Source organism: Canis lupus, chromosome 3, assembly GCF_003254725.2.
Source record: "Canis lupus dingo isolate Sandy chromosome 3, ASM325472v2, whole genome shotgun sequence".
Taxonomy (NCBI): domain Eukaryota; kingdom Metazoa; phylum Chordata; class Mammalia; order Carnivora; family Canidae; genus Canis; species Canis lupus.
In genome coordinates, this window is record NC_064245.1 from 63,101,520 (window position 1) to 63,118,663 (window position 17,144).

At 39.5% G+C, this 17,144-nt stretch overlaps 1 protein-coding gene across 1 annotated transcript; it reads left to right on the plus strand.

The window, feature by feature from the left end:
* The first annotated feature begins 12,580 nt into the window (after positions 1 to 12,580).
* LOC112653534 (actin, cytoplasmic 2-like) lies at positions 12,581 to 14,063 on the plus strand. The gene has a single exon (XM_025437754.3). It carries the CDS (start codon positions 12,625 to 12,627, stop codon positions 13,621 to 13,623), a length of 999 nt encoding a protein of 332 aa, XP_025293539.3. The 5' UTR covers positions 12,581 to 12,624; the 3' UTR covers positions 13,624 to 14,063.
* Positions 14,064 to 17,144: the final 3,081 nt, after the last annotated feature.

A 17,144-nucleotide genomic window follows, 5' to 3' on the forward strand; every position in this document is an offset into this window, starting at 1 on the left:
TATTCAAATTGAGCTGTAGTTATTTCAATGAGTGAACATCTCTTGATTATACTTTTCAAGCAATACAAATTCTAAGAAAGGCTGTAAATCAATAAACTTAAAAGTTCTAATTGATTTGGAGTGAATGTGTGGGACTTTCTTATCATGAACTGGACAGGTGTGGGTTAAGATCCCCACTTTCCCTCTATTACTAGCCACGACCTTGAACATTGTACTTAACTCTTTGAACCTCAGTTTATTTGGCTGTAAATGGGGGCTGTCACAATAACCTCAGAAGATCATGAAAAGGATAAAATAATTGATTTGTAAAGTGCATATAGCTTGAAACTTGGATCGTAGTTGTTCAAAAAATACTTGGGTTGCCATTTTCTGCAGTCAGGTATATTGTAGGTATTCAAGGGATATTTGTTGGAGGTGTTGAGGTATGATATTAATAATCAAAATGGGATATAGGATTAAAATAAAATTAGTTATTGAAGTTGGAAAGAAGGTTAAAACCTTTCAAACTTTACTCATTCTTTCTTTCTTCATATGGAACTCTTTAAGGCTGGACACCTCAGAATGGCTAACTATTTGCCTAATTGTTTTGTTTTTTTAAGATTTTATTTATGAGAGAGAGAGAGAGAGAGAGAGAGAGAGACAGGCCAAGGGAGAAGCAGGCTCCACACGGAACTGGTGTGGGACTCGATCCCGATCCCGGGTCTCCAGGATCACTCCCTGAGCCGAAGGCAGGCGCCAAACCGCTGAACCACCCAGGGATCCCCTATTTGCCTAATTGTTTTGTTTCTTTCCCAGCTAACCCTGGTGGAATAACTCTATGACATAAAAATGCCCTCAGGCAAATAAGATTGTAGATGAGAAAGTAGGGAGTATGCATTTCCTCCTGCTCTCTGCAGGTGGAAGTTCTACTTCACGGGATGCTGAGGAGACCTTTCCTGGCTTAGTCTTCCTTGGTTAGTCTTTTTAGGACAGAAGGCAAGGGCGGGAGAAGTGAGCTGCCTCTTCTCATCTACCTTCCCCCTGTCAGATGCATGTAGAGGGTCACAGTAGTGCTTTACAAGGGGACTGGGCTTGATGGGAAAGACATTTGCCTATTTTTAACTTATAAAGTCCTTAGGAAAGGCTCGGAAGTAGAGATCACCAAAGCTCCCTGATACCTGGTTTTCTTCTTTCTGGGTCCACAGAGGACTACACTTCCCAGCCCCCTTGCCTGTTGGGGGGGCCATATGTCTGCTTTTGGTCAAAGGGCTGTGGCTGATGCAATATGTGTCACTTCTGAGCCAAAGCATCGGACATGCAGACATAAGATCTCCACGCTCCTCTTCTTCACTTTGTCTTGAGATGTCAGAGGCGCTGAGACTCAACCTACGTCTGAATTACTGCATTACCGAATTAATTACTGCAACTACTGAATTACTGCACTGGTCACAGTTGCCCTGGAGTCCACTGCCCCACAGAGGACTTTGCAAAAGTGAGGACTAAACTATTTCGGCATTAAGGCGCTGAAATTCAGGGACTATTTGTTACTGCCTCGTAATGTAGTTGATTCTGACCAATAGACTCTTTAGGAAGGTTTGAAATGGGGAGCATTCCATGCTACCAACAAACTATCTTAAAATTCTGCCAGACAAATATTCCTCCTGTCTTACATTATGGAGGACCAAGGCCTGAGGTGGGAGGTGAGAGGAAGGGAAGCGATGAATCAAGATAAGCTGCAACAGAATTACTGTGCAAGATAACACCCGGTTATTTCTTTCTGGGTTTTGAATTAGCCTGTAAACTTTCTGCACTCTGAAATTCTCAAATAAATTCCGTACTGTTTGACTATGTGAAAGGAATCCTTTGGAAGACTAGTTGTTTTCAAAATGCCTTGAAGATTGCTCACAGCAGAAAGCAGCTAAGTGCCTGCTGTGGCTGAGCTCCTTTGCAAGCTGAGGTTGGTAATCGTGAGACTTCAAGCTACCGTAATTCTTCCTTTACTTGAAGTGAACAAATTCGGGTCAACATGTAGGGAGAGGGGGCTAACCACATCAAGGCATGTGTTTGGCTCTGGGATGCAAAGATGCATACTCTCTCCCCTCAAGGAGCTCCCAGTCTAGTGGGAGAGAAAGATGCAGACATAATTTGCTACAAAACAAGTTAGCCCGAGGAAGTGCTTCAGTAGAGGCATAAACAGCAACAACAAAAGCCAGAGTTCAGAGAGATTCACTGACTTGGGGAGCCTGGAAGATTATATGTTCGAGCTTGTACTTGAAGGATGAGAAAGACCTTGACGGTTTTCTGTGAGATGCAAAAAACAGCCAGTGTTGTATTTCTACCCTTTAGGATTTTACTTCTAAAACGGTAGAAACTCTAGTTCAGGAGATAGAACTTGGGTATTTTAAAAGCCCATATAACCAGAGATCTGGGCTAATGGGAAAATAGTCATAATATTGTCACTGAATGCAAGAACTTGTTGATATATTTTGCTAAATTGCCCTTATTAATGATTCATCAAATCTTTTTTGCTTCCTGCTCTAAAAAAATCTCGTTACAGAAATCAACACACACATAGACACACCCAGTTCTTGGCCTTTGGCAATCTTCCTAAGCAGAGTGTATTTTCCGGATGTAGTTGTTGACATGCAAATTTTGGAATGTGGCAACAAAGAATACATTAGAGGGGGATAGGAGACTCCGAACAAATCTTCCATAATATAAAAAGATCAGTGGTTTCTTAACATGTGGTTTCCAGAATATCATTTTTTAAATGTAAATAGAAGTAATATTTTTTAAAAAGGTGTATGTGGTACATTTTCAATCAGTATGCTAGCTACCAATTTATTACCTTTCAGCCCCAAATTCACCCTTCATTACCAGCTCCATCACGGTCTTCTTTATAGTGAACATGGTATCGAACTTTGTCAGTGGAGAGCCCTGGAGAGACATTGCAGGAAGAAAGGGATGGTCTTCAGGTTCCAGACTCCTGTGTCCCTTTATTTTTGCTTCTAAAAGCACCTTTGTCTGCATGCCCAGAGCACCCAGTTCCTTGGCAAGCTCAGTCACTGCCCAGGCTGGTGACTGTGGAGGCCGAGAAAATTAAGGCCATTCCACTTTAAGTTCAGCGTTAGCACAAGTACAGCCATCCCAGGCCCCTGTGAATAAGAGCTGAACTTGACCTTACTTCAGTTACAGGAAGAAAACAGCATACAGCTTAACGTCCTAGAAAGCCCCATATTAGAATAAAAACAGAGCCCAAGCCAAGGGTAGGAAGCCCCTATTAGAATAAGAACAGAGCTCAATGCCCTTGAAGGCCCCATATCAGAATGTAAACAGAACTTGAGGAATTGCTCCCCCCCTTCTGGAGGTCCCCTAGACCAGCCCTTAAAACTAAGCTGAAACCCACCTCGGGGTCCAAGTCCCTGCTCTGCTGTGTCCCGTACACTTGGACCCAAGCTCGAGCTTGTAAATAGACCCTCGTGTGTTTGCATCGGTGTCGGCTCCTTGGTGGTTTCTCGGATTCGCAATCTTGGGCACAACAGTGACCATCTCACATAGTCCCCCAGGTGTGGACACTGTGTTCTCAGGCTTTGTGCTCCCTGCAAAATTTTGTTGCCCACCCCTCTGTGCCCTGGACAGAAGTTTCCTACTTACCAGCAGATTGCAGACCAGCTCTAGCTCAACAAACTTCTTGGCCATCCAGTGGGCTGCAGCCAAACAGTTCCTCTAAATTCTAGCCTTGGGGAGGGAGTAAGGCTCTCTCTTCCAGGATTTTGTCATTCCCTGGAAATTTTCTTGGCTCTAGGGCATTGTTTAGAATTCTCTTTACATCTTTATAGTTCCATTGTTATATAGACAAATTCTTTATAGTTAGAGCATTAGCCCTGTTCAAGTTTCTGTGTGGCCTCTGTGTTCATGGCTGTGATAGTATAGCAACGGTTCTCAAACTTTTATTCTTAGGACCCCTTTACACTCTTAAAATTACTGAAGACCCTGAAGAGCTTCTGGTCATGTAGGTTATATCTAATATAATATATCCAATAACATCATATTAGAAATAAATCTGACAAAATTTGAATCCATTTATTAATTCCTTTAAAATGATAAATATGAAAAAAAAGAATAAAAACGAACAAACAAAAAATGATAAACATGTTAAATCACATTGAAAAAACATCTTTTTTTTTTTTTTTTTTTTTTTTTTAAGATTCTTATTTATTCATGAGAGACCCAGAAAGAGAGAGTCAGAGACACAGGCAGAGGGAGAGGCAGGCTCCATGCAGGGAGCCCGCTGTGGGACTTGATTCCGGGACTCCAGGATCACGCCCTGGGCCAAAGGCAGGCGCTAAACCGCTGAGCAATCCAGGGATCCCCAAAAAGATATCTTTCAAAACAAAAAAGCATTGGTAGGAGGAGTAGTATTGTTTTACATTTTTGCAAGTGTCTTTCATGTCTGCCTTAACGAAGACAGCTGGATTGTCATAACTGTTTCTCCAATCTGTTGTGATTTATTGTTTAACCTGAAATTTATGAAGAAAATCTGGCTTCTCACAGGTATATAGTTGGAAAGGGTGGAATATTTAAGCAGCTTTTTTAGATGATTGTGAATGGTCTTCTTTGATGCCACATCCAAACTCAATAAATGGTATTTTTCAAGAGGTTGGTTGTGACGTGGAATCTGAAATTAAAATTCATTGATTTATCTTGTACTTTGAGAGTCTATACAGTATCAAAACACCACATTCATTAATATCACCACTGATCTCATCAGAAAAATATCTCTAAGTATTAGAATCTGTCAGGCTCATAGTGATAGATAGAAGTTAAACACAATTCTAATACTCAGTTGAAAACTTGAAGTTGATCACTAGCAAGAGAATGCTTGCCAAATAACAAAGTTTAAATAACCATAATTTGTCTGTTACTCATCCTTTCTAATAAAAAAAATTTTTTAGGGACACTTGTGTGGCTCAGTGGTTGAGCGTCTGTCTGCCTTTGTCTCAGGTCGTGATCTCAGGGTTCCGGGATCGAGTCCTGCATCGGGCTCCTTGCATGGAGTCTGCTTCTCCCTCTGCCTGTGTCTCTGCCTCTCATGAATAAATAAATAAAATATTTTTAAAAATTAAAAAAAAATTTTTTTTAAAATTTTTATTTATTTATGATAGTCACAAAGAGAGAGAGAGAGGCAGAGACATAGGCAGAGGGAGAAGCAGGCTCCATGCACCTGAAGCCCGACGTGGGATTCGATCCCGGGTCTCCAGGATTGCGCCCTGGGCCAAAGGCAGGCGCTAAACCGCTGTGCCACCCAGGGATCCCCCCCCCAAAATTTTTTTAAACGACAAAATGGCTAATTCAGCTTGCAACTCAGACAATTACAAATGTATTTCTCCAAGACAAACCATAGTATTTAGGGATGCTGCAACAGAGTTATGCCTACTTTCCATTTCATTACAAAGAATATTAAGAAGATGTGTGTTCAAGGCTGAGATTTAATGAAATTAGTCCTTTGTTTCTCTTCTATTGAGTGATGAAATGAAACTTGTATTTTTTTTTAAACGCCTAGCACATGGGGTGAAGAATATAATGACTTCTAATACAGTGTGGTCTTACTAATATAATATATCTAAGGACCAGCAGTTTTACCCACCGTTACTTTTCCAGCATTAATGTAGGTGTCTGCATGTTGAAAAGGCAAATAACTAGTATCATTAAGAAGATCATTTTGACTTCCTAGATGCCCTGAAAGGCACTGAGGATCCACAGGAGCCAAGGACCACACTTTGAGAACCACTAGGATAGTTATGCTGTGATAACAAATGACTACAGATCTTTAGGAACATAAACCATAAGGGTTTATTATTTCTTGCTCATATTACATGTCCTTATAGAATGATTAGCAGTTTAAGTGATCTTTACTCCAGCACCCAGGATTGGTAGCAGTCTGCTTCTGGAATATTGATGATTGTCATGGTAGAGGGAAGACACAAGGGGACACCCATGAGCTGGCTGTTTAAGGTTCCATCCAGACGTGACTATAGGAGTGATACATATCACTTCCACCCTCATTTCATTGGCCATAGTACCTAGCCATATGGCTACACTTGAGTTCATCAGCATGGAGACATATATTCTTCCTTCAGCTAGGGGAGCTGGATGCATGGCAAACAGTTGTACAATTTATTATAGTAGTCATAGAAAAGTAAAAGATATTTCATAATATGCTCCTTTCCTGGAGATTCACAATAAATAAAGGCATAATAAAGACATGTAGAAATTCTGCAGTAAAGAAATACTGCATTTGGTTTAATTGAGAGTAGGGCTACAGAGAGAATATTTTACAATTATGGTCTTATGCCATTTTCCCCTCACTGCTTCACATTTTGCTGAGCCAGGGCTGAGAAAACGCCAGCCTGGACCAGTTCCTTCCCCCAGGCTCAACAACAGGTTAAAGAACACTGGGTCATTGTTCAGTGACTGACCGACTGAGGCTTACTCTAAGACTTTCTTGATCTTTTTCTTCTCATTAGGTCTTTAATTTTAATTCCAGTATAACTAACATATAGTGTTATATTAGTTTCAGGGGTATAATATAGTGACTCAACAATTCTATACAGTACTCAGTGCTCATTGTGATAAGTGCACTCTTGATTGCCATCACCTATTTCACCCATATCCCATCCACTTCCCCTCTGGTAACCATCAGTTTGTTCTCTGTAGTTAAGAGTCTGTTTCTTGTTTTTTTTTCTCTCTCTCTTTTCCTTTGTTTATTTTGTTTCTCAAATTCCACATATGAGTGAAATCATATGGTATTTGTCTTTCTCTGGCTTACTTATTTCACTTAGCATGATACTCTGTAGCTCCATCCCTGTTGTTGCAAATGGCAAGATTTCATTCTTTTATGGCTCAGTAATATTCCATTTTATATATATATATATATACACACAGTATATATAATATAAAGAGGATGTGAGATATATATGTAAATATATATATACATGTTACACATATATATACATTTTTATGGACATCTATTTATCCATTCATCTATTGGTGGACACATGGGCTGCTTCCATAATTTGGCTATTGTAAATGATGCTGCAATAAATATAGGGGGTACACGTATCTCTTTGAATTAGTGTTTTTGTATTTTTTGGATAAATACCCAGTAATGTGATTACTGGATCATAGGGTCATCTATTTTTAACTTTTTTTTTTTTTAACTTTTTAAGGGAACTCCATTCTGTTTTCTACAGCAGCTGCATCAGTTTGCATTTCCAGCAACAGTGTATAAGGGTTCCGTTTTCTCTGCATCCTTGCCAACACTTGTTGTTTCTTGTATTTTTGATTTTAGCCATTCAGACAGATGTGAGGTGATATCTCAGAGTTTTGATTTGTGTTTCCTTGGTAATGAGTGATGTTGAACATCTTTCACGTGTCTGTTGGCCATCTGAGTGTTTTGTTTGGAGAAATGTCTGTTCATGTCTTCTGCCCATTTTTTAATTGGATTATTTGCTTTTTGGATATTGAATTGTCTAAGTTCTTATGTATTTTGGATACTAACCCTTTACTGGATATGTCATCTGCAAATATCTTCTCCCATTCTGTAGATTGTCTTTTAGTTTTGTTGATTGTTTCCTTTGGTGTGCAGAAGCTTTTTATTTTGATGTAGTCCCAATAGTTCATTTTTGCTTTTATTTTCCTTGCCTCGAGGCACATATCTAGAAAAATGTTGCTATGGCCAATGTCAGGGAAACTACTGCCTGTGCCCTCTTCTAGGATTTTTATAGTTTCAATTCTCATACTTAGATATTTAATCCATCTTGAGTTTATTTTTGTATATAGTGTAAGGAAGTGGTCTACTTTCATTCTTTTGCATATAACTGTCCAGTTTTCCCAACACCATTTGTTGAAGAGACATTTCCGCATTGTATATTTCCTCCTTTGTTGAAGATTAATGACCATATAATTGTGGATTTATTTCTGGGTTTTCTTTTCTTTTCTTTTTAAGATTTTATTTATTTATTCATGAGAGACACAGAGAGGGGTAGAGACACAGGCAGAGAGAGAAGCAGACTCCATGCAGGGAGCCCAATGTGGGACTTGATCTGGGGACCCCAGGGTCATGCCCTGGGCCGAAGGCATACGCTCAATCACTGAGCCACCCAGGCATCCCTATTTCTGGGTTTTCTATTCTGTTCCATTGATCTATGTCTTTATTTATGTGCCAGTACCATACTGTTCTGATTATTACAGATTTGTAAAATAACTAGAATTGTGATACCTCCAGTTTTGTTTTTCTTTTTTTAAGATTGCTTTGGATACTGGGGGTCTTTTATGGTTCCATAAAATTTTGGGATTGTTTGTTCCAGCTCTGTGAAAAATGCTGTTGGTATTTTGATAGAGATTGCATTAGACATTAGATTGCTTTGGGTAGTATAGACATTTTAACAGTATTTGTTCTTCCAACAGATGATCATGGAATGTCTTTCCATTTCTTTGTGTTTTAAGATTCCCCTTATTATCACTCACAACTGTGCTCACTGACAGGGACTGTGGATGGGACTACTTGTTTAGCCAAAGGCAGTTATTGGAACCACTAATGAGATTTGCCACCACTACAGTTTGGAGCACTCTACTGGTAGAGTGAAATCTGAGCAGGTGAATAACAAACCTATTTCAGAAAGTTGGAGGAGCCATTAGGCACCATAGTTTCATGGCCTGCAGGGGATCACCATCTACTGGGGCCCAGAAGTCATCATAATTGTCTTTGGTTACTTGTGGCCCTCTTACAAGGCCCTAATATTCAGATAACTCATTACTTTAGTTTGGACTCCTTTGATCATGATACATCTTGGTTACTGCTTATAGCCCAATCAAACCCTCCCTTCCCTCTAAATCTAAATTATATCCTACCCCTCATGCTGGTTGTTCCTTCCTCATAGTGCTTTGCACCTTTTCTGCACAGCATTTATCACACTTTGTTGTAATGACTTCTCTATTTGTTTATTTCCTGTATGTGTTTCCACCTAAACTATAAGCTCCATGATGGTAGAAATCATCACTAGCTTCCTCATCACCATGCAAAACTTGGTATGTGGCATGTGGCATGTGGCCTGTGGTAGATTATCAATAAATACTCCCTGAATGGGTATGTGAATAAAGAATTGGAAGACTATTCCGGAAATAAGATTTTTGGGGGTAGATTTCCATGGTATTTATTGTTTGTACCACTTAAGTAGTGCTTATAATTGGAAGTGCCAATATCACCTTGATAAGTAGACAATAAATGCTAGAAAACAAAACTCTGACATTTGAAGACAATTGGGAATATTTGATAGCATAACTTGGTAAGTAATAATAGATTTGTTTTTCCCCTCCAAAATGGTAGAACACTTGAGAATGGTTTAGATTTTTTTTTTTTATAATCAAAACCCGTTATTGACCGACACCTTGGTATCACACCTGGGAGAAAGAGGTTGTTGCATCAGTAAGTTTTGCAGAGTATAATTGGACAAATATGAGCTTCCTTAAGTTTCACCACTGTATGAATTTATGTGATATGAGGTTAGAAGTAAAAATAATGCCAGCTTAGAAATACAGATGATAAAGCCTGTGAGCAATGGCAGATGGGGAAGCAGAGAACTCCTCTCAGTTGGCCAGTGAAATGTGGTACATGGTAGCCATTCTTCCAATGTAGCCTTACATATGAGTAAACATGGGGGTTAAAAAAGGGTCCTTGACAAATGTTGAACAAGAAACACAAACAGTCGAATCAGGACAGGGGTATTTCTTTCCTTTAGATTCAGTAGTTCCCTAATGAGAATTTAATTAAAACCAGAATTGTACCATAGTTAAATCTTTGTATTTAGGTCATTCGGCTGTCCACAAATAAGCTCAAGAAAACTATATACTAAGCTGAGTGTAATTATCATTTCATAGTTGAGTTTAATTTTACTCAACTACTCTACTGTTCTTCAAAATGTATATGTTGAAAAAGAGCCAGGATGTTTAAAGAAAAGGAAGGGAATTGTGTTGACCTATCATTTGTGTTCAAGATTTCAAGTGGGCAGAATGGGTAAGTGCACTCCTTACAAAAGTGCCCTGTTCATGTTTGGATGTACAAAGGCATTATGTGATCTTGTATGAATTTTTTCACATCTCCAGATCTTACTGATAATCCTTTAAATTCCTTGAAATCTAAGGATATTGTCTCATTCTGTTTTGCTTTTCTGCATAGCATCCAGGATCGTTGCTTGGGCTTAATAGGTGCTAAATAAATATTTGATATTTGTTGACCAACTGATTATCTCTTTGGCCCTTTGAACTATTCAAGCTCTTAAGATGGGCTCTATGAAAGACACTGTGTGAATAGTCAGGTAACTTACCAAATGCCATTTTCATTCTTGCCTTGAATCTTGCTCATGCTGCTCTCTCTTCTCTTCCCTCCTCTGGTTTATCACTTTTCAATATCTGGTTCAGGTTTTGTCTTCTCCATGGAGCCTTTACTGATTGCTGCCATCTATGGTGATCTCTCATACTGCTAAACACCTCATCTGCATTAGTCTTTTTTTTTTTTTTTTTCAGAGTCAGGGAGGTCAGAGGGAGAGGGAGAGAGAGAATCCTAAGCAGGCTCTACCCCCCAGTGAGGACCCTGACGTGGGGCTTGACCTCATAACCCTGAGATCATACCTGAGCCAAAATCAAGAGTTGAATGCTTAACCAACTGAGCCATCCAGGCGCCCCTGCATTAGTTGTTTCTAATAAAATAGCTGATGACTTTTAGTGCAAAATTATCAACTTAAATTGTGAATGGCTTCTTGGTTTGACTTGTTTTCCTAAGTGTATAATAATCTTTATGAAGAGGGACCAAGTCTTTTCCAAAAATTTCAGCAAAAGATCTTCAGTTAACAGCACAAGTCAGGACAAGAGAGTTATCATGCTGAGTGATATTTAGGTTTAACCAGGGGCTAAAGTCAAGTCTATTCACTATATATGCTTCTCTCTTTCAACTACAGGATCAATGATAAAAATTAAAAATACAAGACTACAAAACCCATTTCTTTTTATTTTAATTAACTATTAATAATATTTTATTAAAAATGAAGAAACCAGGGAAAATGCTAAGCCACATGGCAAAGACAATAGGCACAAACTTGGGCTGCCTCATATAATCAGGAACATATGATTACCATAGCAGTGGGCCAATCTCTTAGCCTGGCCTATCAGAGCACAGCAACCTCCTGGTAACAGTGATTGGTTCAAAGTTGAAGACTTTTGTTGAACTTAGGAGAGTCAACTGCAGATCTTTTGCTGAAATTTTTAGAAAAGACTTGCTTCCTTTCCACTAGCAGTTACTAAGTCAGACCTGTTGTAGTCGTCTTGTAACCACATAGGAAGAACCTGAGTATGAAACCAACATGGAGAGAGGCAGAGCCAACTGATTCCTGAGGACATCAGTTGAGTACTAGTATCTAACTATGCCCCAGATGGATAATACTTGGTCCCTCTTCATAAAGATTATTATATACTTAGGAACACAAGTCAATTTATGAAGTCAAGCCCCACGTCAGGGTTCTCACTGGGGGTAGAGCTTGCTTAGGATTCTCTCTCTCCCTCTCCTTCTGACTTCCCTGACTCAAAAAAACAAAACAAACAAACAAACAAACAAACAAACAAACAAAAACTAATGCTGTTGAAGTGTTTAGCAATATGAGAGATCACCATAGATGGCAGCAATCAGAAAAGGCTCCATGGAGAAGAAAAAACATGGTTAAATCTGAATGTCACTCAATCATGATAACTCTCTTGTCTTGACTTTTTTTCTGACATGAAATAACTCACATCTCCCCTTTAAAGACAGCAAGCTGGCTGGTTGGAGAAGAGTAGCCAGGATTTGCTAACTCTTTAGGTCATGGGTGATGTTGGGGTGCTGTCCCTACTGGCTACAGAAGTGACTGTGGCTTGTGCCAGGCATCCAGCTGGTGGAATCAACAGAAATATGGAATCTATAGATAAGATGTATGTGAGGTATGCAGAGGGAATTAGTGTTTGGCACAGAGAGTAATCTGCATTCTCTGGCTACAGTGGTTTTGTCTATAATTGTATGGTGAAATCTTCAGCTATTTATTTGATTGCTAGGTAATATTTTTCCATTTTGCAATGATATTTATGTTATTTTGACATCAATGAGCTAAAAAGGGAACTTTTAATGAAAAATTAGGGAATGAATTTTCATTTCTCAAGAGAGTTGATGATGAAAATTAACTTGTACAAAGATATTTGTTGACATTTATCATCCACTATGGGGGGCATAATATTATTACTGACCACATGAAACCAGAAGGCACAAATCTGCTGGAATATCAGAATCTACTTCAAATGTTGGCAGTTGTTTTAAGAAGATTGTGACTAATAATGATGAATTAATGTGCTCTGTGAAAGTAGGTGCTTTTGAGTTTCATTCTGTGAAGCATAACTCTTCATTCAGATTGACTACTGCTCATTTAAATTGATTTTACTCATTTTCTATACCAAGTCTTCCTGTGAAATATGAAAAGTAATATAACTGTTAATGTTTTGACTCCATTAAGAACTTTTAAAACAGTTAAATGCTCCATCGTGGGGCGCCCCCGGCACCCCGGCGTGATGGTGGGCATGGGCCAGAAGGACTCCTACGTGGGCGATGAGGCCCAGAGCAAGAGGGGCATCCTGACCCTGAAGTACCCCATTGAGCACGGCATCGTCACCAACTGGGACGACATGGAGAAGATCTGGCACCACACCTTCTACAACGAGCTGGGCGTGGCCCCCGAGGAGCACCCGGTGCTGCTGACCGAGGCCCCCCTGAACCCCAAGGCCAACCGTGAGAAGATGACCCAGATCATGTTCGAGACTTTCAACACCCCAGCCATGTACGTGGCCATCCAGGCTGTGCTGTCCCTGTACGCCTCTGGCCGCACCACTGGCATCGTGATGGACTCCAGTGACGGGGTCACCCACACGGTGCCCATCTATGAGGGGTACGCCCTCCCCCATGCCATCTTGCGTCTGGACCTGGCTGGCCGGGACCTGACCGACTACCTCATGAAGATCCTCACGGAGCGTGGCTACAGCTTCACCACCATCGCCGAGCGGGAAATCGTGCGTGACATCAAGGAGAAGCTGTGTTATGTGGCCCTGGACTTCGAGCAGGAGATGGCCACCGCGGCCTCCAGCTCCTCCCTGGAGAAGAGCTATGAGCTGCCCGATGGGCAGGTCATCACTATTGGCAACGAGCGGTTCCGCTGCCCAGAGGCTCTCTTCCAGCCTTCCTTCCTGGGCATGGAATCCTGCGGCATCCATGAAACTACCTTCAACTCCATCATGAAGTGTGACGTTGACATCCGCAAGGACCTCTATGCCAACACAGTGCTGTCTGGTGGAACCACCATGTACCCTGGCATCGCTGACAGGATGCAGAAGGAGATCACTGCCCTGGCACCCAGCACAATGAAGATCAAGATCATCGCACCCCCTGAGCGCAAGTACTCTGTGTGGATTGGGGGCTCCATCCTGGCCTCACTGTCCACCTTCCAGCAGATGTGGATCAGCAAGCAGGAGTACGACGAGTCCGGCCCCTCCATCGTCCACCGCAAATGCTTCTAGGCGGACTGTTACTTTAGTTGCGTTACACCCTTTCTTGACAAAACCTAACTTGCGCAGAAACCGAGATGAGATTGGCATGGCTTTATTTGTTTTTGTTTTTTTTTTTTAAATTTTTGTTTTTGGATTTTTTATTTTTTTTGTTTTTTTTTTCGGTTTTGTTTTGTTTTTTTGGCGCTTGACTCAGGATTTAAAAACTGGAACGGAGAAGGTGACAGCAGTGGGTTGGAGCGAGCATCCCCAAAGTTCTACAATGTGGCCGAGGACTTTGATTGTACATTGTTCTTTTTTTTTTTTTTAATAGTCATTCCAAATATCGTGAGATGCATTGTTACAGGAAGTCCTTTGCCTTCCCAAAAGCCACCCCGTTTCTCCCTGCAGAGAAGGGCCTGTCCTCGCCCGAGTCCACACAGGGGAGGGAAAGAGAATTGCTTTTGTGTAAATCATGTAGTCCAAATTTTTTTTAATCTGCGCCTTAATACTTGTTCTTTTTGTTTTATTTTGAATGGTCTGCCATCACGGCCCTTGTTTTTTGTCCCCCCAATTGAAGATTTATGAAGGCTTTTGGTCTCCCTGGGAGTGGGGCTGAGGCATGGAGGCATCCAGGGCTTACCTGTACACTGACTTGAGACCAGTTCAATAAAGTGCACACCTTAAAAACAAAAAAACAAAAAAACAAAAAAACAAAAAACAGTTAAATGGTGCTGGCTTTTTTTTTTTTTTTTTTTTTTTTTTTTTTTTTTTGGTGCTAGCTTTATATCCATATCCTCAGATGCTTCAAATAGAAAATTAGTTAATTTCGGGGCACCTAGGTGGCTCAGTTAGTTAAACGACCAATTCTTGGTTTGAGCTCAGGTCATGATCTCATGGGTTGTGGGATTAAGCCCCATGTCTGGCTCCACACTCAGCTAGAAGAGTCTGCTTAAAGATTCTCTCCCTCTCCTTCTACCCCTCTACCCTCCTGCCCTTCCCCCCACTTAAGCATGCATAGCTCACTCTCTAAAATAAACAAATAAAATTCTCCCCAAAATAAATAAATACATATTTTAAAAAATATTTTTGAATTTATTTTAGAGAGAGAGGGAGAGAGCAGGGGGAGGAGCAGAGGGGAAGAGAGAGGTAGAGGGAAAGAGAATCTCAGCAGACATAGCGCCAAGCACCAGCCCCACCCAAGCTTACCCAGTAACCAGACGATCACCACCCAAGCTGAAACCAAGAGTCAGTGGCTTAACCAATGGAGCCACCCAGGTGCCCCAATAAATAAATCTTTCAAAAAATTAGTTAATTTCTATAATGGTTTAAATTTTTCACCAAATTATTGGAAACAAATCTGGAAATTCATTCTACTGAAGATGAAACATTGTAATAATAATAATTATAGTTTAACATTGTGACTATTGCTGTAAATTAATTTAAAAAGTTTAATATTGAAGATGAAATTACTTTTAACATAATGCAAATACATTTTTTTTGTGCAGCACAATGTTAAAACAAAACAAAAATTTTTACTAAATTGTGAAATGTATGGAGCTAAATTGTGCTTGGAATTGATTGCATCCAAATAAGTTGTGATAATCTACTAATTAAGATAGAGCTTTTCCTGTCAAATTTTAAACAATTTTTCATAAACACCATTTGAGTAACTGAAATAAAACATTTGTCATTAAGCTAAAGCTGGATTAAGAAGAAAAAACAATAACCCTGCTTGCTTTTTTTTAGCTGCCTACTAATAATGAGATATTAGAAATGTTTGAATCTATAGACAAGAGTTGATTGAAGCTTTCAGCAATTTCAAATTTATTAAACATAACCTGCAATTTGGAAAAACAGTACAACTTTATGAGAACAATAAAATTATAAAGCCATTAATTCTTTAGAAAAAACCTTTGACATTGTACTAAAGACAGATATGGTTAAGAAATTGATTGAAGTACTTGATATATGATGAAAAATTATTCTGCTTGTTATTTTTAATGTTCAGAAAATCAATATAAATAAAATTTTCTTTCATTGTGCCATAATGCTCATGAATATGTTTTTTTTAAAGAAAAAATTTACAGTTGAAAACATTTTGAATAGAACTATTTTATAATTCCACCAATTTAATAAAACCAAACTTGTTGGTCAGTAAATACATATTTCCAAAACTATACAATTGCAATTAAAAAAAAAAACCTTTTACTTTAAAAAATGCCACAGTTTGAAGGATAAATTGTATGGTCATTCTAGGGATGGGAGTGATCAGCCTCAGTGGAAATCCCCAAGCTGAGTATGAGAGATGAGTGATTCTCTGAAAGGCATAAGGAGGGAATGGATGCCAGTAGACCAATCAGATTATGTATACAGCCTCCGCTTATCTGAGGTTTTACTTTCCCTGGTTTCTGTTACCCACAGTCAACCACAGTCCAGAAGTAGAGATCCTCCTTCTGACATATTGTCAAAAGATCAGTAGTAACCTCACACTATGTCACATGCCTACATCATTCACCTCATTTCATCTCATCATGTGGGCATTTTGTTATCTCAACTATTATGAGAAGATGAGTGAGTACAGTACAATATAATATTTTGAGAGAGGTGCCACACTGACATGACTTTTATTATAGTATATTGCTAAAATTGTTTTATTATTAATGTTAATCTCTAACTGCCTAATTTATAAATTAAACTTTATCATGAGCCTGTAGGTACAGGAAAAAACCATAGTATATGTAGGATTTGATACTATGAAGTTTCAGGCACCCTCTGCAGATAAAGTGGGGACTATTCTATATCCAAGTACCAGATCAGGACTCAGGCTTTCTGGCTGTACCTCTGATGCTCCAGTATTGAAGTTCATTTTCTATTCCCCTCTAATCTTTCAAGGTGTAATATTCCATCTTCGTGACCCTCTGTTTGTCAGCTTCTCAGGGCAGTTCCAAAGAGCATAGTTTCCTTTAGGTCCCTGATAGCAGCCAAAGGTTTCTTCTTTCAACATTTCTAAAAGCTCCAATAAGCACGTGTGTCAGTTCACTGTAAAAAAAAATTCATAATGCTTAAATCATTGTTCTCAGCAACATGAGTAAAATGTGGAACAGAGGCAGAAGCTTTCAAACAAAGACTTAGGAAAGACAACAAGAGACTATTTCGTATACAAATAGTAGATTTTACCAGCTTCTCCCACTCCCACTCCCAAGGCTCCCCCCACCCCCTGCCATAGTAAGCTGGAGTTGCCAAAGCAAAGTCCTCACTCCATTAATTATGAAGTAAGGAGAAAAAAATGGGTATTGATTTTAAGCAATTCCATTCTACTTGCTCAGTATTAATTGAAAGTTATTCCTCTGATACCACTTAAAATAAATCTTCTGAGGCATGATAGAAAATAATGTTTAAAATATTCATTCAAGGTTAAGTGAACTCAGAGTCGAACTTCTATAAACAATATCTTAAAGTCAGAACTGGATTTTATGTGAGTGGCAGAATGATTTCTGAATTCTCTTTAGAGCTCATGGTTCAAGAACTCACCTGATGTGCATGCTTGGAGG

Excerpts from the sequence above, each read along its gene's own strand:
- LOC112653534 (XM_025437754.3), top strand. The coding sequence starts at position 12,625 with ATGGTGGGCATGGGCCAGAAGGACTCCTACGTGGGCGATGAGGCCCAG.